The sequence below is a fragment of the Trichophyton rubrum genome, assembly GCF_000151425.1.
Source record: "Trichophyton rubrum CBS 118892 genomic scaffold supercont2.9, whole genome shotgun sequence".
Classification (NCBI taxonomy): domain Eukaryota; kingdom Fungi; phylum Ascomycota; class Eurotiomycetes; order Onygenales; family Arthrodermataceae; genus Trichophyton; species Trichophyton rubrum.
Window position 1 is genome coordinate 256,230 of NW_003456420.1, and position 25,666 is coordinate 281,895.

Here is a 25,666-nt window from a genome sequence, read left to right on the forward strand (position 1 = left end):
CAAGGCGACCATAAATTCGAGAGATCACTTCGCGGCATCATCTTCACCTGTATTTTGAGTATGCAGAATAATTTATCCCTGATTTTTGTTATTTTATTTTATCTGCTCTAACGCAGATTTGTGCCTGTAGGCATGTTTTGGTATCGTATGGGAAGGGTGGAAAATTGTTGACGCCCTGTACAGTGACATGCAGGCGCGCCGCCTACGCACCTCAAATCAATTTAATTTAGTTAACTAACAATTAAATGAGCCTGGTGGTTGGACACCGAGTCGCTTGAAATGCACCAACGGGATTACTCCCAATGCGCCACTTTTAGCAGCCCTTGCTGGGTTAGAATCTACGCTATTCAATTCCTTCTCTCTGATCTCTCGTTGCCCAGGGCCCGGGAAGAAAGGCGACGGAGGGTAGATATATATGACTCTTTGCTATATATACCGTCCGTGTGTCTAATGAAGACATACTTTCCTCAAGAGCTTTCTGTAAAACTTACCCCGGCGGCAGATCAACTCTTCTCCCTTGCTCCGCTCAGAGTACATCGTATATAACTCGCAGGGAGGCCGCATGTCCGTGTCTAAACATAGCGAATTCAGCATATAAGCCGTTCAGTAGGGTTACCTAAGTCAGCAGTCATCCTTTCTGGTAGGTATTTTTCTTTTGTTATGTTTCTAACTTTTTCGGCGTTGACTCTGCTTAGTTTTTCAATTTGTAATGAGGAGTCGAAGATGACGCTGCCAAAGAAGGAAGAAAGAAAGCAAAAAAGCGGGAAGTATATCGGCTAAACCAGCTGCCGGAAAATGAATCAATAGCCGACTTCATGATATGACTGGCCCGCAGACAGATATGTACCCTGCCTTAGCTTCTGTCGGCATTTGATTAAGGCCCTTATCCTGCAGCCCCCTGACCACAACCTTCCCCTACCCCTGCACATTGACCACACCCTGTTGCACGGACGCTGTTCGCCAAGTTGTCTCTTGGACGCTGCCCTTCCACAATAATATGGCTCTAGTAGTGGGTATAACAGCCATCTTAGTATGTAGACGCAGTATACAATGCAAGTATTCAATCTGTCCCGGGGAATCGTCGAATACATACAGCGAGCACAGCGTGAAATCAAGGGAAAGAACCCGCTATACGGAGTAGAGGCAACCGCGAAGGAAAAGCCGCCAGCCGCACTTACAGCCTTAGCTGCAGGGTGGAGGTAAAAAAAGTACGCGCATATATGCACGTCTGCTAGCAAAGTATCAGGTTTGTCGCCCACGGTTTACATGGGTTGATTCGTAATGATCTCCATCGGCTGTGAAGTGTAGGATCGAGCTTTGTACATGAGAACAACCCCGAAAAAGAAACGAAGGCCTGTTCCTGCACAAAACGGGAATTATACTCCACTGCTATGTCCCATGGGATAGGAAACTCTGTCACAACAAGTAAAACGGCATGGATAGAGTAACCTCCGACACGGGGTATACTCCCGTCGCCCGGATGTTTCTGGTATAAATCTTCCGCTAGTTCTAGACTATTCAGCAGACATTCTGACAGAAGGCTAACTATATTCTCACGGATTGTTAATTGAACCTGAAGCCACGATGCCTAAATGCAACATCAAGGCTGCATCTTTCAGAGAATTTCACCTGTTAGCAAGTAACCACAATCCATGCACATATTTTGCAAGGCAGCACAATGGTTTACAATGTTATTGGTGGTTTGAATTAACAACCAACAAATAACAACCCCAACCCAGAAGGCAACCCTTGGCTATGGCGTTGCATGCCAAGATATGTATGTGAGACCGCTATTTTTGACGGAGACAAGTTGCGAGTCAATAACATGCATATGTTCCTTTACAGAACCAATATAACGAGGTGATCATGGAATTGCTTTTCGGCGGGCGCGTATCCAGGGCATCAATATTAGCTGGAGAAATGTGAGATATGATCGGAAGTACAAACGGAGTACGCAGATCTCGTCATTCTGCTGGTATCGAACAAGCCAACCAAGCTGTTTAGATGGTAGCCTGTCGGTCCTGGTTCGAAATAACAAAGAGCTCATTGGACGAAGAAAGATACCATGAATAAGAAGCATGTGGGTACAAAGCAGGTTTCTGTCAGAGTACTGTATGCGCGGCCAATGTCGTACATCATTGACATACATAACACTTAACTATCATGCACATGAAAAAAGGACAGTTTTACGCGCAGACGTCGTTTTCGGGAGTCGTTCTTGTGGTGGAGGCAGATAGACTGTGAGCTATCACTTTTTTGTTACGAGGTAGTTTTAAGCTTATCTAAGCTCGGGGCGGCCCGTGATTCGAGGTTAATCTTATCTATTACCACGTGATTCTGTCAGTTTATCGAGGATCCCAATTAGGACGTCGCTTGCGACCTCCGTCCCCGGACGACCGATGACCATAACCTGCATCAAAGCACTGCCAGCGCCAAACGAAAAATACGCTCCAAGGCGTTGTACGTACCAGGGGCCCTGTCCCTGTACCTCAGGCCTATGAGGCCCGTCACACGCCATCACTAACACCGACATGAACGCTGCATGGCCGATACGGTCCCACTACTGCCGCCTCAACGCAATTCCAGCCGTGTCCTCAAGGGGGCTAGAAGGGACTACCAAGTGCATTTGCTTGTTGGAACGCGGTTCACTCGAGAAGAGACGCTGATACATCTTGGTACTAGTTACAATGCGAGAAACAACACCACCGCTGCGGAGTACAATCTTACCCCTCTGTTGTACCGGACAACGTAGTTCTGCAACCCCCTCACTGCGCTCAGCCCCTGGTCTACTCCGTTTATTGGCCATACGAGAAAGGAGGTTATGTTAATCCAGCTATCGGGTTGCAGGTTACGGTGGTACAATTTCTGCCATTTTATGGGCGCACGTGAAGAGACGGATCATTTTAACTTGGACTTTTGCGCTCTCTGTCAAAGCTGCTATCAGGAGTCCATGACCGATTTATTTACCTTACAGGCACGGTTTGCGTATGTAAAAATGCTAGGATTGTTCTTCTTCCCTCCTTTCTTTTCTTTTCTAAGCAAAATGGCAGATCTTGCTCTCTCTGCCTTTTCCTGCTGCCACGACTCGAATTGGAACGCCCATTCCCAACCCAACTGGGAATTATCAACTACTTCCTGCAGATGAAACATTTTCATCGCGTTTATCTTGGAAGTCAACTTCGGAGCACCAGATCTGATAATCTCATAAATTTATTCCGTCGTCGTGTGACTGGCCCTAGTCAGAGGGACAGAGCGGACGGAACCTGCCAACCATTAGGTCGCTAGTAAGCCTCGGTTTCCTTACAAGCTGAAATTGCGAGCTAAATACCCCCTGGCTCAACATTTAAAAATAAAAAATAAAAACGCAAAATGAAAAAGCGACAGCGGTTGAAAATAGAGCCCTCTTTTTAGGCCGTTGTTTGCTTTTTTGATCCGTCGGCTATTCCCATTGCCTTTAGGATGCAGCTTTTGAAATCCTCTCGGCTGTCCAAGTTGCTGCCCAAGTCCTCCTTGTCAGCAAAAGTCCTAGGCTAGCTTTCCTATGCTACACGCCCGCCTCGCTTCATCTCCATGCATACATTACCCCCCCTTCCCATTGTGGAAACCGGGTCGGCCCGTTATAAGTGGCTGCGGTACTGGAATTCTCCACTAATTAGTACAAGCCAAGTCACCCTTCCATCAGAGCTGCTGCGGTGAAGATCGGGAATGACCCGTGGAAAAGGATGTCATTTATGGAAGACCATCCCCATGCATACAAGGACAACCGCTAGTTAGCTAGCTTAAGTGGGTATCCTTGTCTCCTCCCCCCTCCCCTTTTTACCTATTTCCGAGCCACTACAAAGGTACTTCTTTTTTATTTCCGTGTGAGGTGTCGAGCTTCATTAAATTGAGGGAACAAAACATTCCGGTACATAAGAGTGACGAGAACGGATTTCTCCACGTCATCCCCACTGTTTGGGGCTTTTTGAGGCGATCGTTTCCAGAAAACAGCCATATAGGTATGTTTAAAAACTTGCAGTGCATCTACATCCTACATCGGCTGTCATCTACAACATAAATCAACCTCACTATATCACAGGACACTCTTCCCCTTTCATATTTCCAACCAAGCCATTTCCGTACTCACCTCACACGAACCCCTTCTTATGTTCAAATAGGGGACAAGTTTATTTGCTCTCATTTTTGGTTACTCTTCGCCTGATAACACTTATTGACTGTTTGAAATTCCAATCCCCCGGCGTGTAAAACATTCCTCTTCCCCCATCCGGTCGATTAAATTACGTCTCAATGCCGCAACCACACCCAATCTATCCGAAACTCCATGTCTCGTCCAGACTGCCGGACTCGTTGCCCATACCCGGGGCCATGGTAGCTATCCCCAGCTATGGACATATCCCACGTCCCCTGGACATGAATCAACGCCATCAGATTTTACGAACGAAGCGGAAGCACGTTCTAAAAGCCTGTGATCGATGTAGGGTGAAGAAGACAAAGGTATATATATTCATCCAGCAATGTCTTTTGGCATCTGTGGCTTTGTTTTTATGCTTTTGTGTCCAAGTTCAACTATTTTGTGAATACTTAATTGACGCTGATATATGAAACGTGTTTATAGTGTGACGGAAACCAACCATGTTATCGATGTGCTGTGTATAACCATCCGTGCCTGTTCCGGGAGAGGAAGGCAACACAGACCAAGGCATATTCCAGAGGGTGAGGAGAACGGTGTCTCATATACTTCCGTCTTGAGGGGAATCATCTTAGGAGAAAACAACCGGCCGTCATTGCAAATAACTTACTCTGTGGCATTGTATAGCTTCGTTGAAATGCTGGAGTCCCACCACGCTCTAGTTGTCAAGGCACTTCAGCAGTTATATACACATTGCATCAACAACAAGTGTTTTCCAGGCGAACCCATCGAGCTCGTGGATGGGTACCCCTTAACCCACGCGATCTTGGACCGACTTGGCCTTATCAAGCAAGCCGAGGAGCAGAATATTACACATAACGTAGAAGCCGAGCTGATGGCAGCTTCGAAGTATTGGAAAAACGAGTCGTCGGGACCAAATTCACCGGAACACGACAATTCCCCCATCGAGCCATGCTGTGCGCTTGGCCGGTCCCGGTCCAGCGATTCGTGCTCGACATCTACCCCATCCGAGTCTGACCTAGTGAAATGCGAGTCTTCACCTACCAGTGGCGCACACGAAGCGTTCCGGGCATTCGGACGTGAAGAGGCGTTTTGGCCTATGAACGGCGAAGCTGCCCTCGCACACGTTGCTCCTGAGTATAACCGGGCTGGACTGGACTCTACCAGCTTCAACAATGTGTCGGGTAACTACTCTCCCACGCACTCCAGCCACCAAGCGAGTACCATAGCTTGTAACAGCCTTCCATCCCCAGTTTCGGTGAACAATGCAACCATGACGCCTAGTACCTGTCCGCAGACAGATCCCCGGATGAGCTATCCTGCCGTGACTGCTGTCCAGTACCCAGGGTATCACCATCCGTATTCTGAGGTAGAGCAACAAGCTACCTGGAACACACAGCAGGGATGGTCGGCATAATTTGATTTGCCCGCTACTCGGACTCAATATGACAGGAGATACTGGTTACCGATGGTTTACGTGTATTAGATTCCGGCAGCTACCCACCTAGAGTGGTTCGAACTCAAGGGTTACACCCCTCAGGAGAGTATGTAGCTATGATACACCTATCCCAGTTTCCTTCATGATTTTTACGCCAGCGAGGAGCAATCACTTTCTGTCAACCAGTTACTGCCCGAATTCCGGGGGCCATCCTGCGCTCTTCGATAAATCGTTTCTCTCACGAGGCCATGAGATACCCATAAAACATTGTTTCATTATAACATTTTACCACTTCCCTACTGCTATGGATGTATACATTGCGTCGATTTCGTTGATCTCTCGAAAACAATGAGTAAGTACTTATGTGAGAGGCAGATTGTACGATTGTCCTACCAAACATGTTACAGCCAGTGGCTCTATCAACAAGCCAGCACTTCGGTACAAGGAACTTCCTCGCCACATGGCCTATTATTGTGTCTGATTTTGGTTATTATTATCCTTCACTCCTTTGATTTTCTTGCTTTTTTAGTCTAGTTTTATTTTATTTTATTTTTTACTTTACCTGTAGGTTAACTATCGGGACTGTAGGATTTTGCATGGGGTTTTTGGTGTGTATTGGTTAACCACTATGTATATCGCGAAGGAACTGCACCAAAAACAAGGAACCAGGGAAAGGGGGGACTTTACGATAGGCTAGGTACTTTCATATGTATCCTGACGGGCGCAGGAGGTGTTTATAAATAACTAACAACTGACGTTATTCATCTGTAAGTGGACAATGAATTGACTTCTATGCCGTTAGGGACATTTTGATGGGGTGAAAGAAAGAGTGAAAAAAAAAAATAGCAAAAAAGAAACTCTCCTGACCCAGAATCGAACTAGGGACCCTTCAGTTACAATTTTTCAGTTACAGCCGAATGTCATAAACCAACTAGACCATCAGGAGATGTTTTTGTTGAAGGGCCCTTGTTTGACGTCCCTTTGACTGATCTTCCTGCCGCCCGGGACCGAAGACTTCTCATACAACAGTCGCCGGCGAGGTCGCAAAGTTGATTACACTTAAAAACCGACAATCACAGATGTAAGTAAGGTATCTTAGGTGGGCTTTATGCTGTTTTTGCACTTGTTACTCACATATCCAGCGTCCTCTCCCTCTTCTTATTTGCGACCGCTGAATTTGCCATCTTACTAAGAAGATTAGCCGCGAATCACGTGCATCTCGGGTAAATGTTTATCTACCCGCCGGCTAGCCGCGCTTTTATATCCATGTCCACAAAGCGAGCGAGAAAAAAAAATATCAACACAAAAAATGAGACAAAAAAAGGAAGAAACTCCCCTGGGCTGGAGTCGAACCAGCGATTTCTCGGTTTCATGAGTTAACAATTACAGCCGAGCGCCTTAAACCAACTAGACGACCAGGGGCGTTCAGGTACCTGCAGCCCGGAACGAGGTGCCTATCAGCAGACGAGGGCGCTTCCCAAACCGGCAGCCATAACACCACCTCCGGGATAATCGAATATACTCTATACATCATACGTTTAACTTCAGGAGAAGAAAAAACTAGGCGCCTTTCCATGGCTGTTTTTTATAACAGTGCCCCGTTAAAGGTTTACTTGACAGATCACATAACTTACAGGCCAAAATGGGATACATCTAAAGAAAAGGAGACTCTATTATAGCCGTCCCTTCTTCTACTCACTTGGAAGAATAACTTACTCTATGTTAGAGGCTCAATTAACTACAAAGGTGTAAGTCCAGAAATCAAGGAATTAAGTATCAATTTATTTAGGGGGATGGAGTTACCAACAAATTATTATCTATAAAGGTATCCACATAGAATTACGACCTCACCACGAGAACCAAATCCTCTTACAGATATTAATCTCCTACAGTGGCCATATACTGATTCGGAGGCTTAGATTGAGATGGATATTCTTTCAGGAGAGACCAGAAACTAGCATATAAACATACACAGAAACAGCGTGCTACTGCTGATCTGAGTTCAGGGCTGATTCATAGTTATTAGCTTCCACATAAGAAGAGGCTATATTGATGAATCATTACTAGGTGGCCCTTGGAATCTCTAGAAAGAGGCTAAAAATCTCCAAATTAGAAGACGCATTCAAGAAGTACCCCCCTACAACCTGTCTTCAAAACGATCTTATTCCTCAATCAAGCTAGATCTGGAACGAAGAATATATCCAGATTTTACTACGCTAAGATACTGCTCCAGGGCTTGTCAAAAGCTTCTTTTTGCTCTCCCAGAAAAAGAAATTTCAGGAGAGCGTCAGAGTACCTAAGGAAAAGTCAACTTGCGGTTTAGTTTTTGGGCGCGCCGCTCAACTTAGACGCGCTGCATCTCTTAGCCTATCATCTTCAACGTCACTTTGAGCCAACATCGTCAAATACACCCAACGATTGTGAAGATACCGATAATACCGCTTCACCGTCCTACAGTCTCTCCCTGATAATCCAGTGTTGTTCGTTGCAGAGCGCAATGTTTCTCGTCGGTTTCGGGCGGCTCATACAAGGTCGACTGTTCCCACCTGCCAACCCAACAGCCTCGCTTGAAGGGAAGACAGTCCTCCTCACCGGCGGTACATCTGGCCTGGGGCTCGAAGCAGCCATAAAATATATAAACTTGGGAGTTTCCTCGTTGATAATTGCCTGCCGTAGCATTGAACGGGGCAATGAAGCGAAAAAGGTTATTGAACAACGTACAAAGCGTGCGAGTAGCCCCGCCAGTTTTGACATTCAAATATGGCCCCTAGACATGGCCAGCTACCAAAGCGTGACATCTTTTGCTCAAAAAATCAATAATGAAGTCCCGCGGCTTGATATAGCACTGTTAAATGCTGGTGTCATGCATAGAAAATATACCCTCACACCAGACGGATGGGAAGAAACGCTTCAAGTCAACGCACTTTCAACCGCACTGCTGGGGCTACTCTTACTCCCAAAGCTAAGAGAGAGCCGTGATGCCGCAACGGGAGCCCCTGCTCATCTCACCTTTGTCTCAAGCGGATCTTACAGACATGCAAAGGCAGGGGAGCTACAGCCTGATGGAGCGAACAGCATCCTCCTACACTTGAATAGCGAGGAAAACTTCCGTGCGCACTCTCAGTACCGATTATCCAAGGTCATTGTCGAATACACTGCAAAGAGAATTGCTGGTTTAACCCGTTGCGATGATGGCTCACTGGGAGTCATCGTCAACTCTGCCTGTCCGGGGTTCTGTCGTTCCCGCTTAGGTCGCGAGTACGACGCATGGCACGAGAGGATGTTCGTTGCTGTGTTTGAACTCATCTTTGGCCGTACATCAGAGCAAGGTAGCAGGACCCTTGTGAGCGCTACCATGCTCGGCGAGGAATCCCATGGTAAATGGTGGAGAAGTGACCAATATCCAGAGTAAGATCACCAAGTTATATATATCCTTCCCCACCATTCAGGGTATGAAGCCCTCTTTCCGTTCTATATTTGGGAACTAACCGTCACAGCATCTCGGCTACTCTTACTGGAACAAGCGAGGGGAAAGTGTTACAGATACGAGCCTGGGAAGAGATCGTGGGGGAGCTCAAGCTTCGATCTCCCGAGGTTGAACGGCTCGGCCGACGCAATTGACAACATATGATAAATCTTGTCTGAGGTTCTAATTCCTGTGAATTCCTCCTATAGTTTACCATATCTGTTTATTATTTTTCTTACGTGCCCCACCACACAAACATACCCCTCTCCAAATTCATATTGTAACTTATCTTGGTACCATCATTGAACAAAACCTTTTTTGCTACCATGCTGTCTATCTTGATGCGAAGAGAGCAATACCTGGAGTGTCAGCAGAGCGGTGTGAGCTTCATTGCCAAGTCACTACACAGCTGCTCGTGACCTGAAATGATGTCAATTCTGATTTGAGGCTGGCTTAAGCACTTCTCTTCCATGTTTCCCTTTAAGCCAAGTCGCATATGCAGGTTTCTTGCCAATGCTGGGGGATCAAGCGTCCAGAGCCAACCAGACTAAACAAGCGACGACGTCTCGATACGAAGAAAGATAGTGTCCGGGGGATATGAAATACGATAAGCTCCGAATCTAAAGCAGCAAAAGGCGTTGGATACCTCTAGATCCATGCTGTGGTAGAGTGTGCATGGGCTTGGCCTCGACTCAAGGTAATCTAAATCTCACGAATTCGTTCTTCCTGCTTCCCCCTTGCTGTGGAGATATGTACCCCAGAGGGGCAGATGCAAGGCTGCAACGTTGGAAATCGATCGTTTAGTGGGACCAGATGTTCCAAATCCCGAGATGGGGGAAGGACCCAAGACTCAGTGGTGTCGAACAAAGCTGAAACGGACAGCTTGAAAAAAAAAAAAAAAAAAATTTAAAAGCCCTCACATGATGGCATGTATATCAAGGATATTCAACGTCGAAGGAGCTTCACTACGTCAGTATTAGCCAATGAGTACCTTCTTCGACATTGGGGCCCATCGACAGGGATATCAAACGAGACTTTGAGAGCTGAGGCTGGAGCTTTGCGTCTAGAGGGTATAAGTTAAATGGCGGAATTGCAGCCGTTATCTATGGAGGCTGACCCCAGCAACGATGTTGAACCTTTATCTTATCGGCAAGAGGCACACAGCTTCTCTTCTGGCGGCCAGGGCAGGAGGGGGGGTGCAATGAAACTGTGTCGTGCTGCCTATCCTTTTGCAAGGACACGGAGCCAAGGGGTCAGTGCACCATCCTTTGGGCAAGTCAACTGTCTATCGCCGCTGCTCCCATGATGGACTTCGGCCACGAGATCCCGTGGAAAGCCCATCCGGAAAAAGGAATTCGGGGTCGGATGAATGGATAGATATGGCCGCAAGAGGCCGCGTTGGATCAGAACCGTTTTAACCCAAGCAAAGAACCATCATATTTATCGATGTTGTAGTCTGCCAGGGGTGCAGGAAGCCAGGGCCCTTGAGACACGCCAATCCCAGGCGTACTCCGTGTCAGCACTACCTCTCAGAAACGTCTCCATGAAGTGTAGTAGTGGGTATTCGCCCGATAAACAAAGGATGGTGGTGATATTGCTCCTTGGTCCTGCAGAAGGAAATCCAATTCGTTCGAGACGATGATCCCTGGCCTATCGACATGGAAATAGATGCAGTGTGCATTTGTGCATCACATTGGCCGTATACGAACGAGATCCGTGTGAGCCCAATCGACCCCACGGGAGCTGACTGAATCGGTTGGAAGCAGGAAAACAAAGGAATACGGGGTTGTTCCATTGACCTGCTAAGCCAGGTGAGGCATCGATACCATTAGTCTTGCGGTCTGCAAGGCTAAGCATTGCTTTCCTCAGATGTAGCCTTGTTTTGGCCAGGGAGCAGGCATTCTCCTGCTACTGCACATATAGCTGCTACACGTCCGTCTCCATGTGCGTTTCTCTGTTTGGCTCGGTCCATCATTCTTGGATGTTGAATCGCATGAGGGTGAGCAACTCAGGGAGATATAGAGAATAACTAGAGAAACGATAAAGAAGGTGCAAGAGTGCACAACAGCAACAACTTGGCTACAAAGTTGGCCCATCGATGGCCCAACCACCCGGTCCGCGCCGCCAAGCCAGAGCTTCGATTCAATATCAACGTCAACCTGAGAACTTCACAGCTTCCTCTTCAGCTTCAGCTTCATCATCCTCCTTTGCTTCTCCATCAGCCGCGCGGCTAGCAAGCAACCCGGCAGGAACCCCCACTGAGGGCAAAGTAGCCATCCCCCGCCTACCCGGAGTGGCACAGCAGTCGCCGGCTCCAGACCGGAATCGAGTGAACCATGCATGCGAACCATGCCGAAAACGCAAATCCAAGTGCGATGGTGTACATCCGATTTCTTCTCGTTGCAAGAACCAGGGCGTTGATTGCATATATGCAGACGGAAAGCGAGAAAGGCTGAAACGGTCCGTTTTCTCCCTCTCTCCTATGCACTTTCGCTACTACTCTCTCGCTACATCTATACCCCATACTATGCGCTTACGACTGTTTATTCTTGATATTCTTTCTAAATAAAGAGGTCTAGAAATGTACAAACGATGGCCATGAAGATAAGCGTGTACGAGAAACTCCTCACGAAACTCATACCTAGCCAAAGTCCTGACGTACAGCAGGCGATTAGAAACGCACTGCACGAGGTATATATATGTACAGCGACGGCCACTTCATGTTCAGATTGTCGAATCTAATCTCTTTTTAGAATTCTATGGTAGCTGAAGACGATGTCTCAATGTCAGACGAAAACTCACCGTCAGCCGAAGACACTATTGAGGATGAAAATTCCGTCCTACTGGGAGTTGCCTCTCCCCTACGGGCTTATTCCGAGCGCAGTAAACCAGTGGAATGTGTAGGCGAAACCTCGACTATTAGGTGGCTGGGAATGCTTCTGGTAAAGCTACAATTACCGAATTTTATGTCTGAAGGTATGCGATAGACTTCAAATAACCGTCTTTTTATTTGATTATGATCAACTAAAATAAAGTCACCGCGTTACTAGAGCATATTATGTCCATGGCTTCATATGATTTTTCCTGGAAGTTGGAAACAACTGCGAAGATAGACGATGTCAATGAAAAATGCAACTATTTCTCCGGCGAGGTTGAACTCCCCCAGCTTGACATGATGCACAATCTGACTACTTTACCACCAAAAGATGTTGCTGATCTGCTGGTAAATGCATACTTCACCACCGTTCATCCTCTATTCCCCATTCTTCCAAAGGTAAGATTCCTGTCTCGATATAATTCCTACTACCACAACGGGAGCGACCCGCTTGCTGTTTACCCCTGGCTGGCTCTCTTAAATATGGTGCTTGCTCTCGGATCTTTGTGGGCTCGTTATACACAGATACCGACAGGTGAAGTAGAAGACCACAGCATATACTGTGCTAGATCACAGGCTTTGGCACAGGGAATAGTCGATCCCCGCGGATATCCGGACACATACTCCTCGTTAGAACCGATACAACTTATCGCCATTAGGGGAGTTTATCAGCTTTCAACATATCAAATTGCAGGGTAACTATTTCAACGTCCGATCTTCCCAATGATGGCTGCTTGCAGCTTTTCAAGTACTAATTTGACGTTGCCAGAGCATGGACATCAGTCACTACAGCGCTGAAGTTTGCGTATAATCGATCTCTCAATGTACAAGCCACTGCCTCTGAACTCTCCGGAGAATCCAAACAACTTGAAGCTCGCGTTTGGTACTCACTTCGATCTCTAGAGCAGTTCCTCTGCATACTTACAGGATATCCATCTGAATTTCAAGGTCAGCCAATTCACATTAGGCCGTTCCAAACTACTGAGCCATCTTTTATCAGAAGTCCTCTTCCTCTGGCCAACTTCAATATCCTAGATAACCCATTAGACTTGGAACTCTCCGCCGTCTACTCCTTTGACGAGGAATACCCATCTAGCAATTTCATCACCGGGCTCCGACTAGATGAAATTGTAAGCGAAGCCATAATCTCGCTGTACGGCATGAAGTCTCTCGATAGTACATGGGCACATATCCAGGGCCTGATAAGCGAATTAGACAACAAGTTAAGCCAATGGTACGCAAGCATTGACCCTGGATTCCCATACACCGTCCAATCCATAGACATCTGCGCTCCTCCCTCCACGAGCCTAACATACCTGCACCTCCGCTACCTTAGCGCAAGGATACTGATCAACAAACCTGTTCTGTGTGATCCGTCCGAACTAATTCTAACCATTCCTTACCAATCCGAGGCGTCAAGGCAGATGGACTCCGATGCAGCTGTGCGTTGCATATCGGCTGCTAGACAGGTACTGCAGCTCCTGCCGCTGAATATCGATATCGTCGAACTACATGGCAAGACACCTTGGTGGTGTATACTGCATTACATAGTGCAGGCCAGTAGTGTACTGATAACGGAACTTTCGTTCGATGAGCCCCATTTACCGATGGAAATGGATGATATTATTAGCCAGTCGGACCTAGCTATTCGTTGGCTATCCACTCTCGCTGGTACATGTGAGTCAGCTAGCAAGGCATGTCATTGTATGAATAGCCTGCACCATCTTGCGCTGGAGAAGCGCGAGAGAGCTACTCAGGGACACGGCCAGTGAGAGCGAATCTGCGCCTTGAAACAAATTGATTCCTTGATCATACATCTTACTCTTAATATCCATTCAAACATATTTGGCATATACACACACACACACATATATATATATATCCATCTGCGCTTTTACAATAGTAGATACTTGGTAATAATACTGTCTAAACACGGGGGTCTCACTATCCTAACACTACTCGTTTCATAAGAGGTACATGAACTAAGGATATCAGACATCAATGCTGGGCACCGTAACCAAAGCAAGCAACGCAAAGCGAAGCAAAGTAGTTAACATGAAGAAAAGGGAAAAAAAGAAAGTCAAAAAAAGGTCATACATGCCATCCAATCATCACCTGCAAGGGCCGTATACCATCTTTTTATCCTCCATACCACCCACCCTAGCAAGAAAGCAAGCAAAAAAGGTTCAAAAAAAACAACGCCATCCAAACATCCCAAGAGAGAGTCGTTGCAAAAAACATCATCTCATATCCGGCCTTTCCGGTCATGCTAGATGAACACTCCCTCACCTGACAAGGGAGCGTGGAATTCGCATCCCAAACCGGCTTCTTCACCTAACTGACGTAGTTCAGCTAGGATCTGGTCCCGGGGAGGACCGTCGTCTGTAAGGGTATCTTTGACATGTATTATGTACACTGTTAGATCCTGTAGAGGTAGAGGGCGAGTAGTTCCGCCTATTGATGTGCGGTAACGGGTCTGAGGGCCTGAGGTTGTAGGTGAATCTGTCGTGGTATCCATGGCCATTGGGTCGGAGACTCCGGCGGCAGAAGAAGTGGAATGTGAATGTTTCTTCCCTTGGGGTTGGGGAGCGTAGGTCGTAGGGAATTCAACCCTCTCGGCGGACTGGCGGGTGTTATGCCGTGATGTAGCGGAATCTGCTATTGTGGCCGACCTTGTCTTGGGAGCTGAAGGAGCGGCAAACGGCGATTTGTTCTCCTTTGACTTTGGACTCAGCGGTGCGTTGGACTGCTCTGCTGCCGGTGCCGCTGGGGGAGGAAGCCCGGTAAAAGAAGATGCTCGCTTCCGCTTTCTTGAGTCTCCCTTGTGAGGCTTTTGGGAATCAAGGACCTTCCCGGCGAGCACTTCCAATTCCGCAATCAGATGGCGAGGACATAAATGGCCGTAGAGAGCATTATCTTCCACGGCGTCCGCATATGAGCATTCAATGAATATCGCACGCAGACAGCCATCGTTGATTTTCGGAGCAGCTGCTTCCCAGACTCGCTCGTTGCGAGGCTCCAGCGATATCGAGTCCGGCTCTATGTCTCCGAAGATGATAATTTCGGCGCCCGTTAAATCATCCCGGATGAAGAACGCCGAGCTCTCGACCGTCGCGTATATCGAGCTATCCTTCCCGTTTGTGCTAAGAGAGAGTTGCTGCGCTTGAGTTGATGGAGAATACGACCTGTCAGCAACAAGTTTAGTTAGTTAGATGTATCATATTGGTACCAGAGCAAAGCAAAGCAAAGCAAAGCAAAGCAATTCCGTAGACCTACCGTAATGATGAGGCGTCGATTGAAACCCGCCGTGACGGGAACAGTACAGGATCAGTCATAAACACAGTGCTTTCAGCTCGATGATGCTTCTCTGTCTCGGGATTGTACCGCTGCCGACACCTCCCATGGCTCACACCGAGACATTTGATCATCAATCCGTCGCAAGCCCTCACATATCCCTTTGCCGGTCCACGTCCGAGACGCTGATTCCCTCCGTCCACCAGCCGCTGGTACGTAATCAGTCCAGCACCGCCGTCTTCATCCGACAGATTCGGCCAGGTGATGTCGTTGAACAGATGGTTCTTCAACGCCGCTATGGTCGAGGGCAGCGCCGCGACCGTCTTAGGACCCGACTGGGCCTCGACGGCGGGCGTATTCATGGCCAGACCGGAAACGTGGTCGAGATGCGGGTGTGTGATGAGCACGGCGGCGAGGATGTCGCGGAAGATATACGCTGCGTTTGCCTCAGCGGAGACAAACGGCAGCTCCAGGCCGGCGAAGGGCCCCGAGGAGACCACCCTCCGCTGTCCGTGGAGGTGTGTACGGGCGTGGGACGAGTCTGTGTCGAGCTCGGAGGGCGAGTCGGTCTCGAGGATGCGGATGATGGCTGACAGCAGCGTTCCTGCGTCAACGGCCACGACAGAGCCCCTGGCCCAGTCTGTAGCTGTGGATCGGACAAGCATGCCCGTTGCTGTATCTTCTCGCGGTCCTCCCGATGCTCCCTAGACGTCTGTTAGCAATGGATAGAAATCGTACAGGACGGGGGCATGCGACTCACCAGGACGACGACATGGAAGACATGCCCGTCCGCGCTGCCGTTCGGTATCATCCTGCCAGAGCCAGGACCAGAGCCGGACGACGAGGGTCTGCGAGCTCGAGCTCGAGGCATCAGCGAGAAGGAGGGAGTGAAGCCGTGCTGCTGCTGCTGCTGCTGGCTGGCTGGCTGGCTGTTTGTTATGCGGCGATGAGGCGAAGATGAAGCCGACCTGCTCGCATCCCGTCCGCCAAAGAAGAAGCTCAACGACGCCGTCCTCGGTCACGCTGTAACCACCCCGTCGACGACCAGAATCGAATGCTGCAGGGCTCTAACGAGGTAACGAACTATTATAGATTAATTTGTCGTTTCGTATCGTGTAGCGCGCCACGGCCTGCGACTTGCGACGGCGGGTGAAGGGAAGCGACAGGCTAGTTAAATAACCCGCTGGCTAGCTAAGCAGCTAAACCGCCGGCCTGCTTAGCTAGCCAGCGGGTCATTATTTATGATATCGATCTCGATCCTGCAGACAGCGACGACGGAGCAGATAGCAGGCTGTGGCTTGCTGCAGGGCGAGGTCTCTTTGTCCTGGTTCTTTCATCGTCGAGGAGCTTGCTTAACTACTTAGTTACTAGAAGGATGTCGAGATCGAAAGGCAGGGATGGCAGAGATGGCTATCGACAGGGAGCAGGCAGTTATGTACATGGACAGGCTGCGTATGTTATTACTTATTAACCTCCGTCTCGTTAGTTACAGCAAAGCATGGGTGTATGTAGGTGGAAATAGGCAGTGAGAGAATAAGCAAGCGTCTTATTGCACTGGGGGTGGTTGGGAGTTTGATAGGAGACTGCGCCGCCGGCAGGGCTGCATCAGGGGGGGAAGACAAAAGAGATAAAGATAGATATCCACTGGGGAAAGGCAGGCAAGCAGAGAGTCAAGAGCGTCAAGGGAAAATAGGAGCGAGAGAAAGGACAAGGACGGGCAGGAAACGCCGTGTAAGAAGAGCAGACTTGAACAGAGCATAGGAAATATCAATGAAAAAAAGAGACCGCACCAGCACCGAGAAGGAGACCGCACCCGTACCACACCGTGTTCCGTCCAGATCGAATGAGTCGCTAATTTTGCAGGGGAATAAACGAGCATAGATTTGATAGGGATGTAAAGCAAGGAAAAGGGGAGCAACGATATAAAAAGTAGACAGACGGCCATGAGCAAAAAGAGTCACAAAAGCAAAGAAATGAAAGCAAGAGGAGGATGTATCAAGAGTCGTCTTGATCTCGCGGGCCGTCTCGTTCCCTGGACTGACGAACCGCTGCATCGTAGGTTGGTATAGGCGGGACCTCGCCCGGGGGACCTCCGGCCTGGCCGCACGGCGGCGAGTGACCTGGGCTACGGTATTCTGGTGGAGGAACGTCATCGAGTGGAGGACGGCTATTACTGGCGCTGTGGCTGTGGCTGTTGCTGTTGCCGTTGCTGTCATTATTGCCTACCAGAACAACGGTCGTTGCCTCAGACGTCTCGGAACCAGCGGGGGCGTCTGAAGTGACGGTCGAGGGTGACGCAGCTGCAGCCCCGGCAGTCGAGGAGGCCGCTGGCGAGGTTATATGGGGCAAGGGACCCAGTGAGATGTCTGTTGGCGTCCGGACGGGTGCAGACGGCGCCTGGGCGGATGGATGCAGACTGTGTCCTCGTACTGTCCCACTGCGGGTTCGTGCATGTGTTTGTGACTGCTGCTGCTGCTGCTGCTGCTGCTGTTGCTGCTGTTGACGCTGGTGCTGCAGTACCTGATGAGCATGCTGGGCGTGGTGTTGGATGTACTCTGGATGCCACCATTGCTGTACAGGCGCAGTGGTAGAGCCGTGCGTCTGGTGGCCGTGGAGATGATGGCTGTGACCGGCAGCTTCCTGGGCCGCGACTGAGCTCTCGCCTCCGGCCTCGAGAAGAATGCTTCCCTGCTCGCTGCCGTAAGGTGGCGGAGGAGCCAGGCTTCCGGTCATGGGCGCAAGACCCCATTTCTTGACGTTGGCCTCGATGAAGACGAAGCCCATCTGGCCGAAGTTGACGTGCACGGTAGCTGGCCCGTTGGCACCAACAGTCGGGAAGAAGTTCTGCGACCGGAGGCCGTGGACTACATCGTCGAGCTTCTTGCCGTTGCGAGTGAAGAAGATGGTTCCGCTGCGAGGTCGGTAGCCCACGCCTACAACGTCTCCCTGGACATAAGGCGGTGCGTAGGGCGTTGGATTGAAGGGCTGGTTGTGTCTCCTGTGGCCGGTAGATTGATACGCAACCGATGACTTGTGGAAGCCTAACCCGATACCAATTAGCATTAGTATATGTACAGAGCAAACTGGATGCAAACGAAAAAAATTAAATAAGCGTACCAGGCAGTCTAAAAAGCGGATAGGGCTTGGTAGTCATGCCGATGCTGATGAGCGTAGTCTCCGGTTTGTCGTAAATCTTCGCCTCCCAGTAGTAAACGTCATTCTGCTTCGGGACAGGCAGGTTGCTCTGGACGCCACACTCGGAGTCGAAGAACTCGATCTCGGTGCGTCCCTCGACAAAGCAGTTGGCAATCTCGAGCTCCGGCTCAAACTCCCATGCCGACACGCCCTTTTCCTGGATCGCAAGGAACTGGGAGAGTGATATATCGGTCTGCATTGTCTCTGGGGGGTTTGCCTGAACAAAGGCTGTCGTCCGTAGTTAGCACCCCATCATCGTATCAATCAAATACAAGAAGTAGAGTAGACCAACCTTTTGCTCTAAAGTACTCGGCAGCCTGCAGCTCGTCCATGGACTCGAGGGCCTCTGCCTCTTCGCGGGCAAACTCCTGCTCGTCGTCGTACTCGCCCGGCCGGCCGATGCGGTCGAGCAGGATGCGGCCTCGGTGGGTGTATCTGAAGAAGAAGAAGAGGGCGAGCACCAGCAGGGCGACTCCGGCCGAGCCAAAGGCCGACAGCAGGCCGATCACGATGCCTCTGCCGGTGCCGTCGCTGCCCTCGCCGGCGCCAGGAGGGCTCTCTGGGATGCCAACGGGGCCATTGCCGGCGGCGTCGAAGGGCAGCTGAACGGGCTGCTGGTGTCTCATCTTTGCGAACTGGTCGTCAGTCAGCTGCGGACGGACATTGTTGAAGAGGAGGCGGTAGTGAGACAGCTGCTCGCGCGGTCGTGAGCTCGATCTCGGCGGTGTTGGAGTCGGCGTGGGCGTGGGCGATGGCGATGGCGTAGATGTTGTAGTTGTAGTTGTGGTTGTGGTTGTGGTTGTGGTTGTGGAGGCGGCAGCCTTGGACTTGGGCTGGGTCGACCTGGGCCGGACGGAGGTGGTGAAGCGGGACGGCGCGGAGAGTCGCATCTCAGCGAGTCGACATCGCCTGCTGGTCGTCTGGTCGTCTTTCTGTCTCGTCTCGCGGTCTCTCGATGTCTTTTATCTTCGTCTACTCGTTCTTCTCCCGCTTGTTCTGCTGTTTCTGCTGCTTCAACTGCTTGTGGCGTCGAAAGTCACAGAAGAAAGTCGGCGGTTAGCTGCTGACTAAGCGAGTCGCTTGACGGCTTTTAACTAACTTTTAGTTAAAGCTTTAACTGGAAAGCGGCGGCCTTTAACTAGTCTTTAACTAATCTTTAACTAATCTTTAACTGGAGATACTCGCTTTAACTGGGGTTTAACTGAGAATCGCTGACTCCCGCTGTTTCAACAAGGTCTCACCTGTCTTTCCCTGCCTTTAGCGCTGTTTCCACGTCATGGCCGGCTCGAGCCGATCAGGCCGCCACACCTATAAATAGCAGGACAGCCAATTAACTACCCAAGCCAGCGGCCGATCCCTCCGAGACGGCCTGGAGATATACGATGATCTGGGGGCCATATTGCCCTTGTCGGGGAGGACGATTGCAAGAAGAGTATAGCTTGCTGTGATTGAATCCTATATACAGTCTTTTTTTCTTTTTGTTTAAACCGAAGAGACACCAACCCATGACTAACCCCCCTGCCTGGCCCTTTGCCATTGCCATTTTTCCCAATTTGACTATTTAGAATGTACATGTCGTTAAAAACCCCCATAGAATGCATGCCTGCTTGCCGTAACCCAACCCCAACGAATGGAAGGGGTATGCAAAAAATGAACATACAAAAGAAAAAAGAGAGAGCACATCGTCATCACGTTATTCGATCGATGATGGCCAGCATCATGAAGAAGTCAGTTTGTCTGTTGGTTGTTGGTTGTGGTCGTTGGTTTTGGCCCCCCCCCGAGTTACCAACTGGCCTAGGCAGCAGTGCCAAACGGAGCTCAAGCAACACAGGCGAACTCAGATATGCCCCTTCCATCTACTTTGAGAAGAAAAAGAAGAGAAAAGGCATGCAGTGCTCAAAGCCGTGCGTGCGAGCTCATCTAGGCACCCACTCAGTGCCGTGGCGGCGTTGGGGGCCGTGTTTCTTGTTCCTTCAAGGTCGAGAGTCCAGTCTCCATGTGCGGTGGTGGACATCAACGTATCCCCGTAAGTTAGACCAGGTCGAAGCCCATCTAGGGCCGTCCTTGCTGCAAGTCATGGGGCGCATGTCCGTGGAATCTCGATCCATCGTCGTGTGATGGAGATGTTATGGGGATGTAGGATGAAGTGGAGTCGTTGAGGAGAGTAAGAGGAGAGAATAATTGCGAGAGAGAGAGAGGGAAAGATGAAAATAAAGCGAGAAGAGAGGTTCACTCGATAAAGTCAAGACCGCCAAAAAACTCCAGCATGCGAAAACAAAGCGCCACGTCGTCTCCGGGCTCGCCGCCAAACAGTCGGCACTGCTCTGCCTCTAGCTTGTCACTCGCTTCTTGACCTTGCTGGTGCTGGTGCTGGTGCTGCTGCTGCTGCTGCTGCGAGGTGGGAGAGGATGCCCCAGAGCCTCGACCATGCCATGCCATGTACCGATTATGCCAGAGTTGGGCCGAGGGCACACGGTCATGGCAGTGGTTTCGAGCACTGGGGAGCAATCCAGGAGGTGGAGGGATCGAGGAAGCAGCAAAGCATGAAGAGCTGTATACCTCTGGCAGCGGAGGTACGGCCGGCTGAAGCCGCGAGGCAGAGCTGTTTATGTTGTTGTTGTTCATCCGTCGTCGAGAGCGAGGCCTTGTCCGGCGCCGATTGTGTCTCTGGCCCATCGTGGGGGTGTCCAAGCGGTGTATATATATTTTGTATGTATATATAGAGAGGGTATAGAGGTGTAGGCTAAAAATAGCAAGAGGCCGGCGCTTAAACGATGCAGGCAAAAAGCAAGGAACAACTTTTGGTTATGCGTTATGCGTCGTGGCAAGCATTAAAAAAATGGGAGAAGACGAAGAATCGAAGGAGGGACAGGAACAGAAATAGAAACGGAAGAGAGAGAGAGAGAATCTTCTTCTGCTAGCCGCCGTGGTGGACCGTCATCCCTCGTCTAGAGCAAACAGGGCCATGGCCACGCTTATATACCACAACCTCCCCCTTCTCGTTTTCCACCCCCGGCCAGGCAGAAGTCGACGACTTACGACTCAGTTTTGCCTCGTCGGCAGAGTCGGAGCCCAGTCGTAAGGGGGAGAATAAGAGACCAACTGCTCGAAGGGGGTGGAAGGAGTCATATAAATAAGGCAGCCCTACGGTGCTAACTTTTGCCGCTGTCGGGAGCCTATCAGCCGTGACTCAGACGGGCGTGGAGCTGCCTGACTTGCTGCTCGGGCGGAAGCTAAGCTCGCTAAGCTGGCGCTGGCCAGTCAGACGCTGCCAAAGCTGCCTGCTGGTGGAGCGGCCGGCGAGTTGGCCAGGTGAAAAAGTGGGCGGCTAGGCTATGAGACGGATGGTGCGGCGTGAGTCAAGGAAATTCTGCAGCTTGGCCGTGGGTGGTGTGATGTTGGCGGATGATGGCAGCAGCCTGCGATCGGTCACTCGTTGATCACGCTATCTCGTGGCCTGACGGGACAATCTCCCGTCTCGCAAGCTGCTTGTTGACTTGCATATCCCAGACGTCATGCTCACGCTAGATGGCGCAGTCTTCTCGATGTAGTCTTGATGTCGTCTTAAGATGTCGTCTTGATGTCGAAAAACTAAGTTACAGCATCTTTTAACTCGTTATTATGACTAACAGAGTTTGAAATTTTTATTTCAGTCATCGGGTGCTTAGTCATCTTCACTTACCTAAGCTACCAGGACAGGTGACTGTCACGTGGCTGCTTCTTTTATTTTAGTCTTTAACTAGCCTAAAGAAGAACATCTTCATCGCCATCACCATCAAAAGGACGTGCAACACGTTCTAAGAACTCTTCATACTACTAAGACTATTTTCTATTCCTTCCTAGCCCTTAGGTACCCAAGGACAGGCTTCGGATTGGTTTCATTGCCCGGAACGCCACGAATCGTGCCCTACGAAGAACTACAGTCCCTGGCCCTTGGTCTTGTGGTCCTTGCAAAGTAGTTAATGATGTCAAACCGGCCTGCTCTCTCCGGAACGCACCAACACAACAACATAAAACCAGCAGATCCTCCTGCATCGACTATCAAGGATTTCTTTTATAGGAAAAGTTATGAGCAACGACGCTGCCTTCTAACCAACACATAGGAGCATCACTCAACCATTCCACATACATCAGATACAACCGACTTACTTGTAGCCTCCACAGCTCTCGTAGTTATCAATAAAATGGTCGGAGTCAGGAGAGCTAACTTGTCTGAAGATCCCGGCCATACTAGCTGTAGGTTCGCGTCCGTTCTTAGTCTAGAAGTGGCTAATATATAATTCTGAATAATAGCGACTATAGAAGAATGGGTAGCGCAGAAAGATAGATTTCGGGTTGTTGCCTTTGGCACCCCGATGATATATCCTGTTATCATCCGCAATAGCCCTCCAGAGTTGCAGCAAATCTTCAATGCCAAAGTGAAACCAGAGATAGCTCGAATACTGGCAGAGTATAATGTGCCCTTATCTCTGTCACGCCTCGACGATTGGCGTGAAAATAGCCGTGACAGCCCGAGACATACTATTTTGATCGAATCGAATGACGAACATACCGCCAACTGGCAAGCGGCGTCAAGATGCGTACTCTCGATTTTCAACCAGGTACTCTCTCCTCAGTTTGCTGGCCAGACGCAGGTGGAAATCCAAAACAAACACCGCATGTATTCCGATGTTTCTCGTGTTCTACCCAATGATCTGCTTCTGCTCCACGATATGAGGTCCATCAGGCCAGATGTTTCCAAGATTGTCCATACTCGGATGGTGGGTATGTCATCCATTGCATACCATTTGCGCGCCCCTCGAGGATCGAACTTGGATGAGGCCCTTTGGAAACCTACCATTGTGGTGTTCTGCTATCCTGAAACGTCCTGCGATTTTAAAACGGCGGAGGCGGAGATTCTCCAAGTCTTAGAGAAAGTGCCCTCTCGCATTTACGTCGAATTTCTTCCGGGACAAGTTCATCTCTCTCAGCCCAATGAATTGCCAATACACCTGAGCGGGTTGTCTGAATATCCCGAGAATGGCTCATCCATTGGAGTTAAAGGGAATAGTAAGGAAGCTGCTTCTCTTGGTGGATGGCTCCTGTTAAATATGCCTCAAGAGAAGCAGGCAATCCCTTGTGCTCTGACTTGTTATCATGATGTAAGGCCTACAGACAATGCAACCTCCATATATACAGATATGAACGGTGTTGTTCGTGGTGATCCGCGCGGGCAGGTCGAAGTCGAATACCCAGCAGCTTATGACTCTCAATATACTATGCGGCGACTTGAACGGATATATAAAGATTCTCCAGGTAATATTAGTAACGATCAGACTTACCAGGCGCTCTTATCTCGACTTCAAAGTCCCAGCATTGGGAATGTCATATTCGCTTCAGGTTACCAGCGAACCGCTAAAGATACCAGGCTAGATTGGGCGCTGGTTTCAAGCCCGAAGACTTATACCGCAAATAAGCCAACCCCAGGCGATGCTATCCAACCTCCTTTCGAACTTCCCTACAATAAGGCCTACACTCAGAACGCCGACTCTAAAGTAAAGCGGTTTGCCCAGCTTCGTTTGGGGGATTGGGTAACAAAACGCGGTCGTTCTACTGGGTATACTACGGGGGAGGTCAATCATATGCATAGGGAAGTGCGGTGGCCATCAGGCGAAACCACATTTGAGATTGAAATCTTGTCTTATACAGCGAATTTCGCCGCTCCTGGAGACTCTGGTTCGTTTGTAACCAATGTGCGCGGTGAACTTGTTGGAATGGTGTCTGCGACTGATCATCGAGCAGGACAATTCGACGTTACATTCGTCACCCCTATTGACGTTATCCAAGATGATGTCAAAAGAATGACAGGCGGTCTCTTAAGCTTGGACTAATGATAGAAGAAGCGCAAGCAGTAAAATATCTATAAAGGCTACGGGGGACGAATATAGGCTTATCCTGGTACTGCTGATGATGATAGTAGTATTGATGGACTTCCGTAATCAGAGCACATACCTACTTACATACTTCTGCATCATTGGCCTCTTCATACATAATACATGGGAACCATCTTCAGTAGGTATATCATCTCACTCACTTATAAGTAAAGACGATATACATATGCCTTCTCAGACTAACAACTTGCAGCCCGGGATTGTTTGCTGAACCAGGTTGGGCTGTAGTAATGTCGCTGCAACTTACTCTTTAAATATACCTTAGCCCAACGATTTAAGTCATCATTGCGAAAAGAGAGCTCATCTTGCTTAATGTAGACCAGTCTGAACCTGAATACATACCTAACTTATACCGTCAAGCTCACAAATCCATCTTCAATCAGACTACTCTCCCCCACCCCGTTAGTAAACGCTTTTGGTAGCTTGTTGACCCGAACCCTTATTTTTAGGTTAAGGTTGACATCCGACCCCTAAATTGGTTTCACGTGATCAAAAGCTTAAAATGGAGAGCTGTATAAGAGCTCATCCATCTGCTTTTCGTCTCCTTTTTCTCTCTCCATGCATTTTCTGTTGCCTAACGCCCTTTCATCCGGTGAATCTACTTTATCCCAGGTTGATGGCACTCCTAGTTACCTTTTGGCCGATACTTGCACTGCACGACCTTCTCTCCGATTTCCCGCCAGGTACCGTCCGCACCACCATGGACGTTTGGTGACAGACTTGGTGTAAAGTACGGCTTGGAGCCGACTCAGGGGAGGGTATAAAGGGCAGGCTGACACCACAGAGCACGCGATTCCAGCTAGCCCTAATTGTGTGGCATCCCTTCGCTGCCAGACATCTCCAGCACCTCCAGACGAATGCTTCTATACTTCGAGTCTGATGTTCACGTGATATGAGGCTTGATAGCGGCTGGGGTGGCCGTTTGCGAGCGACCGCTGGCAGTCGGCCATACGTTACCCCGGGCTGACCACCCGGCCTCCGCATCAGCTACGTGGGCGAAGGGGACCCTTTTCGAGCGCGCGCTCGAAGGCTGCCAAGGCTTCACTTCTTGGCATCCGGAAAAAGCAACCGACACCGAAACTTTAAATTTTCACGTGATATATCTTGGCATTTACGGGCCTACCTACTGGGCATCCATGGGACATAGGACTGACCCTCTACCTGTCCTGTCTCGAACTAGACTATACCCTGGAGCACGATGTCATCCACTCCTTGATATTCCATCAGCTGTGATGCATTGTCTTAAGATACTGGCGGGGAGCTTGAGTCCTACCATCCCGACATCGACCACCACCCGATGCCCATCCCTGTTGGTGCA

At 49.4% G+C, this 25,666-nt stretch overlaps 8 protein-coding genes and 2 non-coding genes across 11 annotated transcripts; 5 read left to right on the forward strand and 5 right to left on the reverse strand.

The window, feature by feature from the left end:
* The first annotated feature begins 4,442 nt into the window (after positions 1-4,442).
* On the forward strand, positions 4,443-6,114 carry TERG_07077 (uncharacterized protein). 2 transcript variants are annotated; one of them, XM_003232179.2, is made up of 3 exons: positions 4,443-4,494; positions 4,616-4,713; positions 4,817-6,114. In XM_003232179.2, exon 3 carries the CDS (start codon positions 4,827-4,829, stop codon positions 5,565-5,567), a length of 741 nt encoding a protein of 246 aa, XP_003232227.2. In that variant the 5' UTR covers positions 4,443-4,494; positions 4,616-4,713; positions 4,817-4,826; the 3' UTR covers positions 5,568-6,114. The 2 variants fall into 2 exon arrangements, with proteins under 2 accessions (XP_003232227.2, XP_047604700.1); XM_047748712.1 differs by having other exon boundaries at positions 4,616-6,114.
* Positions 6,115-6,446: 332 nt separating this feature from the next.
* Positions 6,447-6,534, reverse strand: TERG_10563. Its single transcript has one exon. It is a non-coding gene; the product is annotated as a tRNA-Tyr (tRNA).
* Positions 6,535-6,920: 386 nt separating this feature from the next.
* Positions 6,921-7,010, reverse strand: TERG_10564. The gene has a single exon. It is a non-coding gene; the product is annotated as a tRNA-Tyr (tRNA).
* A 66-nt stretch (positions 7,011-7,076) lies between these two features.
* Positions 7,077-9,209, forward strand: TERG_07078 (uncharacterized protein; the record flags this gene model as incomplete). The annotated part of the gene is made up of 2 exons (XM_003232180.2): positions 7,077-8,996; positions 9,086-9,209. Exons 1-2 carry the CDS (start codon positions 8,086-8,088, stop codon positions 9,207-9,209), a joined length of 1,035 nt encoding a protein of 344 aa, XP_003232228.1. The 5' UTR covers positions 7,077-8,085.
* A 2,437-nt stretch (positions 9,210-11,646) lies between these two features.
* TERG_07079 (uncharacterized protein) lies at positions 11,647-13,701 on the forward strand (the record flags this gene model as incomplete). Its single annotated transcript, XM_003232181.2, has 4 exons — positions 11,647-11,745; positions 11,808-12,030; positions 12,105-12,624; positions 12,699-13,701. 4 exons carry the CDS (start codon positions 11,647-11,649, stop codon positions 13,699-13,701), a joined length of 1,845 nt encoding a protein of 614 aa, XP_003232229.2.
* A 497-nt stretch (positions 13,702-14,198) lies between these two features.
* On the reverse strand, positions 14,199-16,034 carry TERG_07080 (uncharacterized protein; the record flags this gene model as incomplete). The annotated part of the gene is made up of 3 exons (XM_003232182.2): positions 14,199-15,114; positions 15,206-15,927; positions 15,984-16,034. 3 exons carry the CDS (start codon positions 16,032-16,034, stop codon positions 14,199-14,201), a joined length of 1,689 nt encoding a protein of 562 aa, XP_003232230.2.
* A 459-nt stretch (positions 16,035-16,493) lies between these two features.
* On the reverse strand, positions 16,494-19,350 carry TERG_07081 (uncharacterized protein). The gene is made up of 3 exons (XM_003232183.2): positions 18,711-19,350; positions 18,341-18,646; positions 16,494-18,264 (listed from the first exon to the last, which is right to left on the reverse strand). Exons 1-3 carry the CDS (start codon positions 19,306-19,308, stop codon positions 17,219-17,221), a joined length of 1,950 nt encoding a protein of 649 aa, XP_003232231.1. The 5' UTR covers positions 19,309-19,350; the 3' UTR covers positions 16,494-17,218.
* A 634-nt stretch (positions 19,351-19,984) lies between these two features.
* TERG_12510 (uncharacterized protein) lies at positions 19,985-20,536 on the forward strand (the record flags this gene model as incomplete). Its single annotated transcript, XM_047751457.1, has 1 exon — positions 19,985-20,536. The coding sequence occupies one exon, from the start codon at positions 19,985-19,987 to the stop codon at positions 20,534-20,536; it is 552 nt and encodes a 183-aa protein (XP_047607134.1).
* A 111-nt stretch (positions 20,537-20,647) lies between these two features.
* On the reverse strand, positions 20,648-21,094 carry TERG_07083 (uncharacterized protein; the record flags this gene model as incomplete). Its single annotated transcript, XM_003232184.2, has 1 exon — positions 20,648-21,094. One exon carries the CDS (start codon positions 21,092-21,094, stop codon positions 20,648-20,650), a length of 447 nt encoding a protein of 148 aa, XP_003232232.1.
* A 1,679-nt stretch (positions 21,095-22,773) lies between these two features.
* Positions 22,774-24,288, forward strand: TERG_07084 (uncharacterized protein; the record flags this gene model as incomplete). The annotated part of the gene is made up of 1 exon (XM_003232185.2): positions 22,774-24,288. One exon carries the CDS (start codon positions 22,774-22,776, stop codon positions 24,286-24,288), a length of 1,515 nt encoding a protein of 504 aa, XP_003232233.2.
* Positions 24,289-25,666: the final 1,378 nt, after the last annotated feature.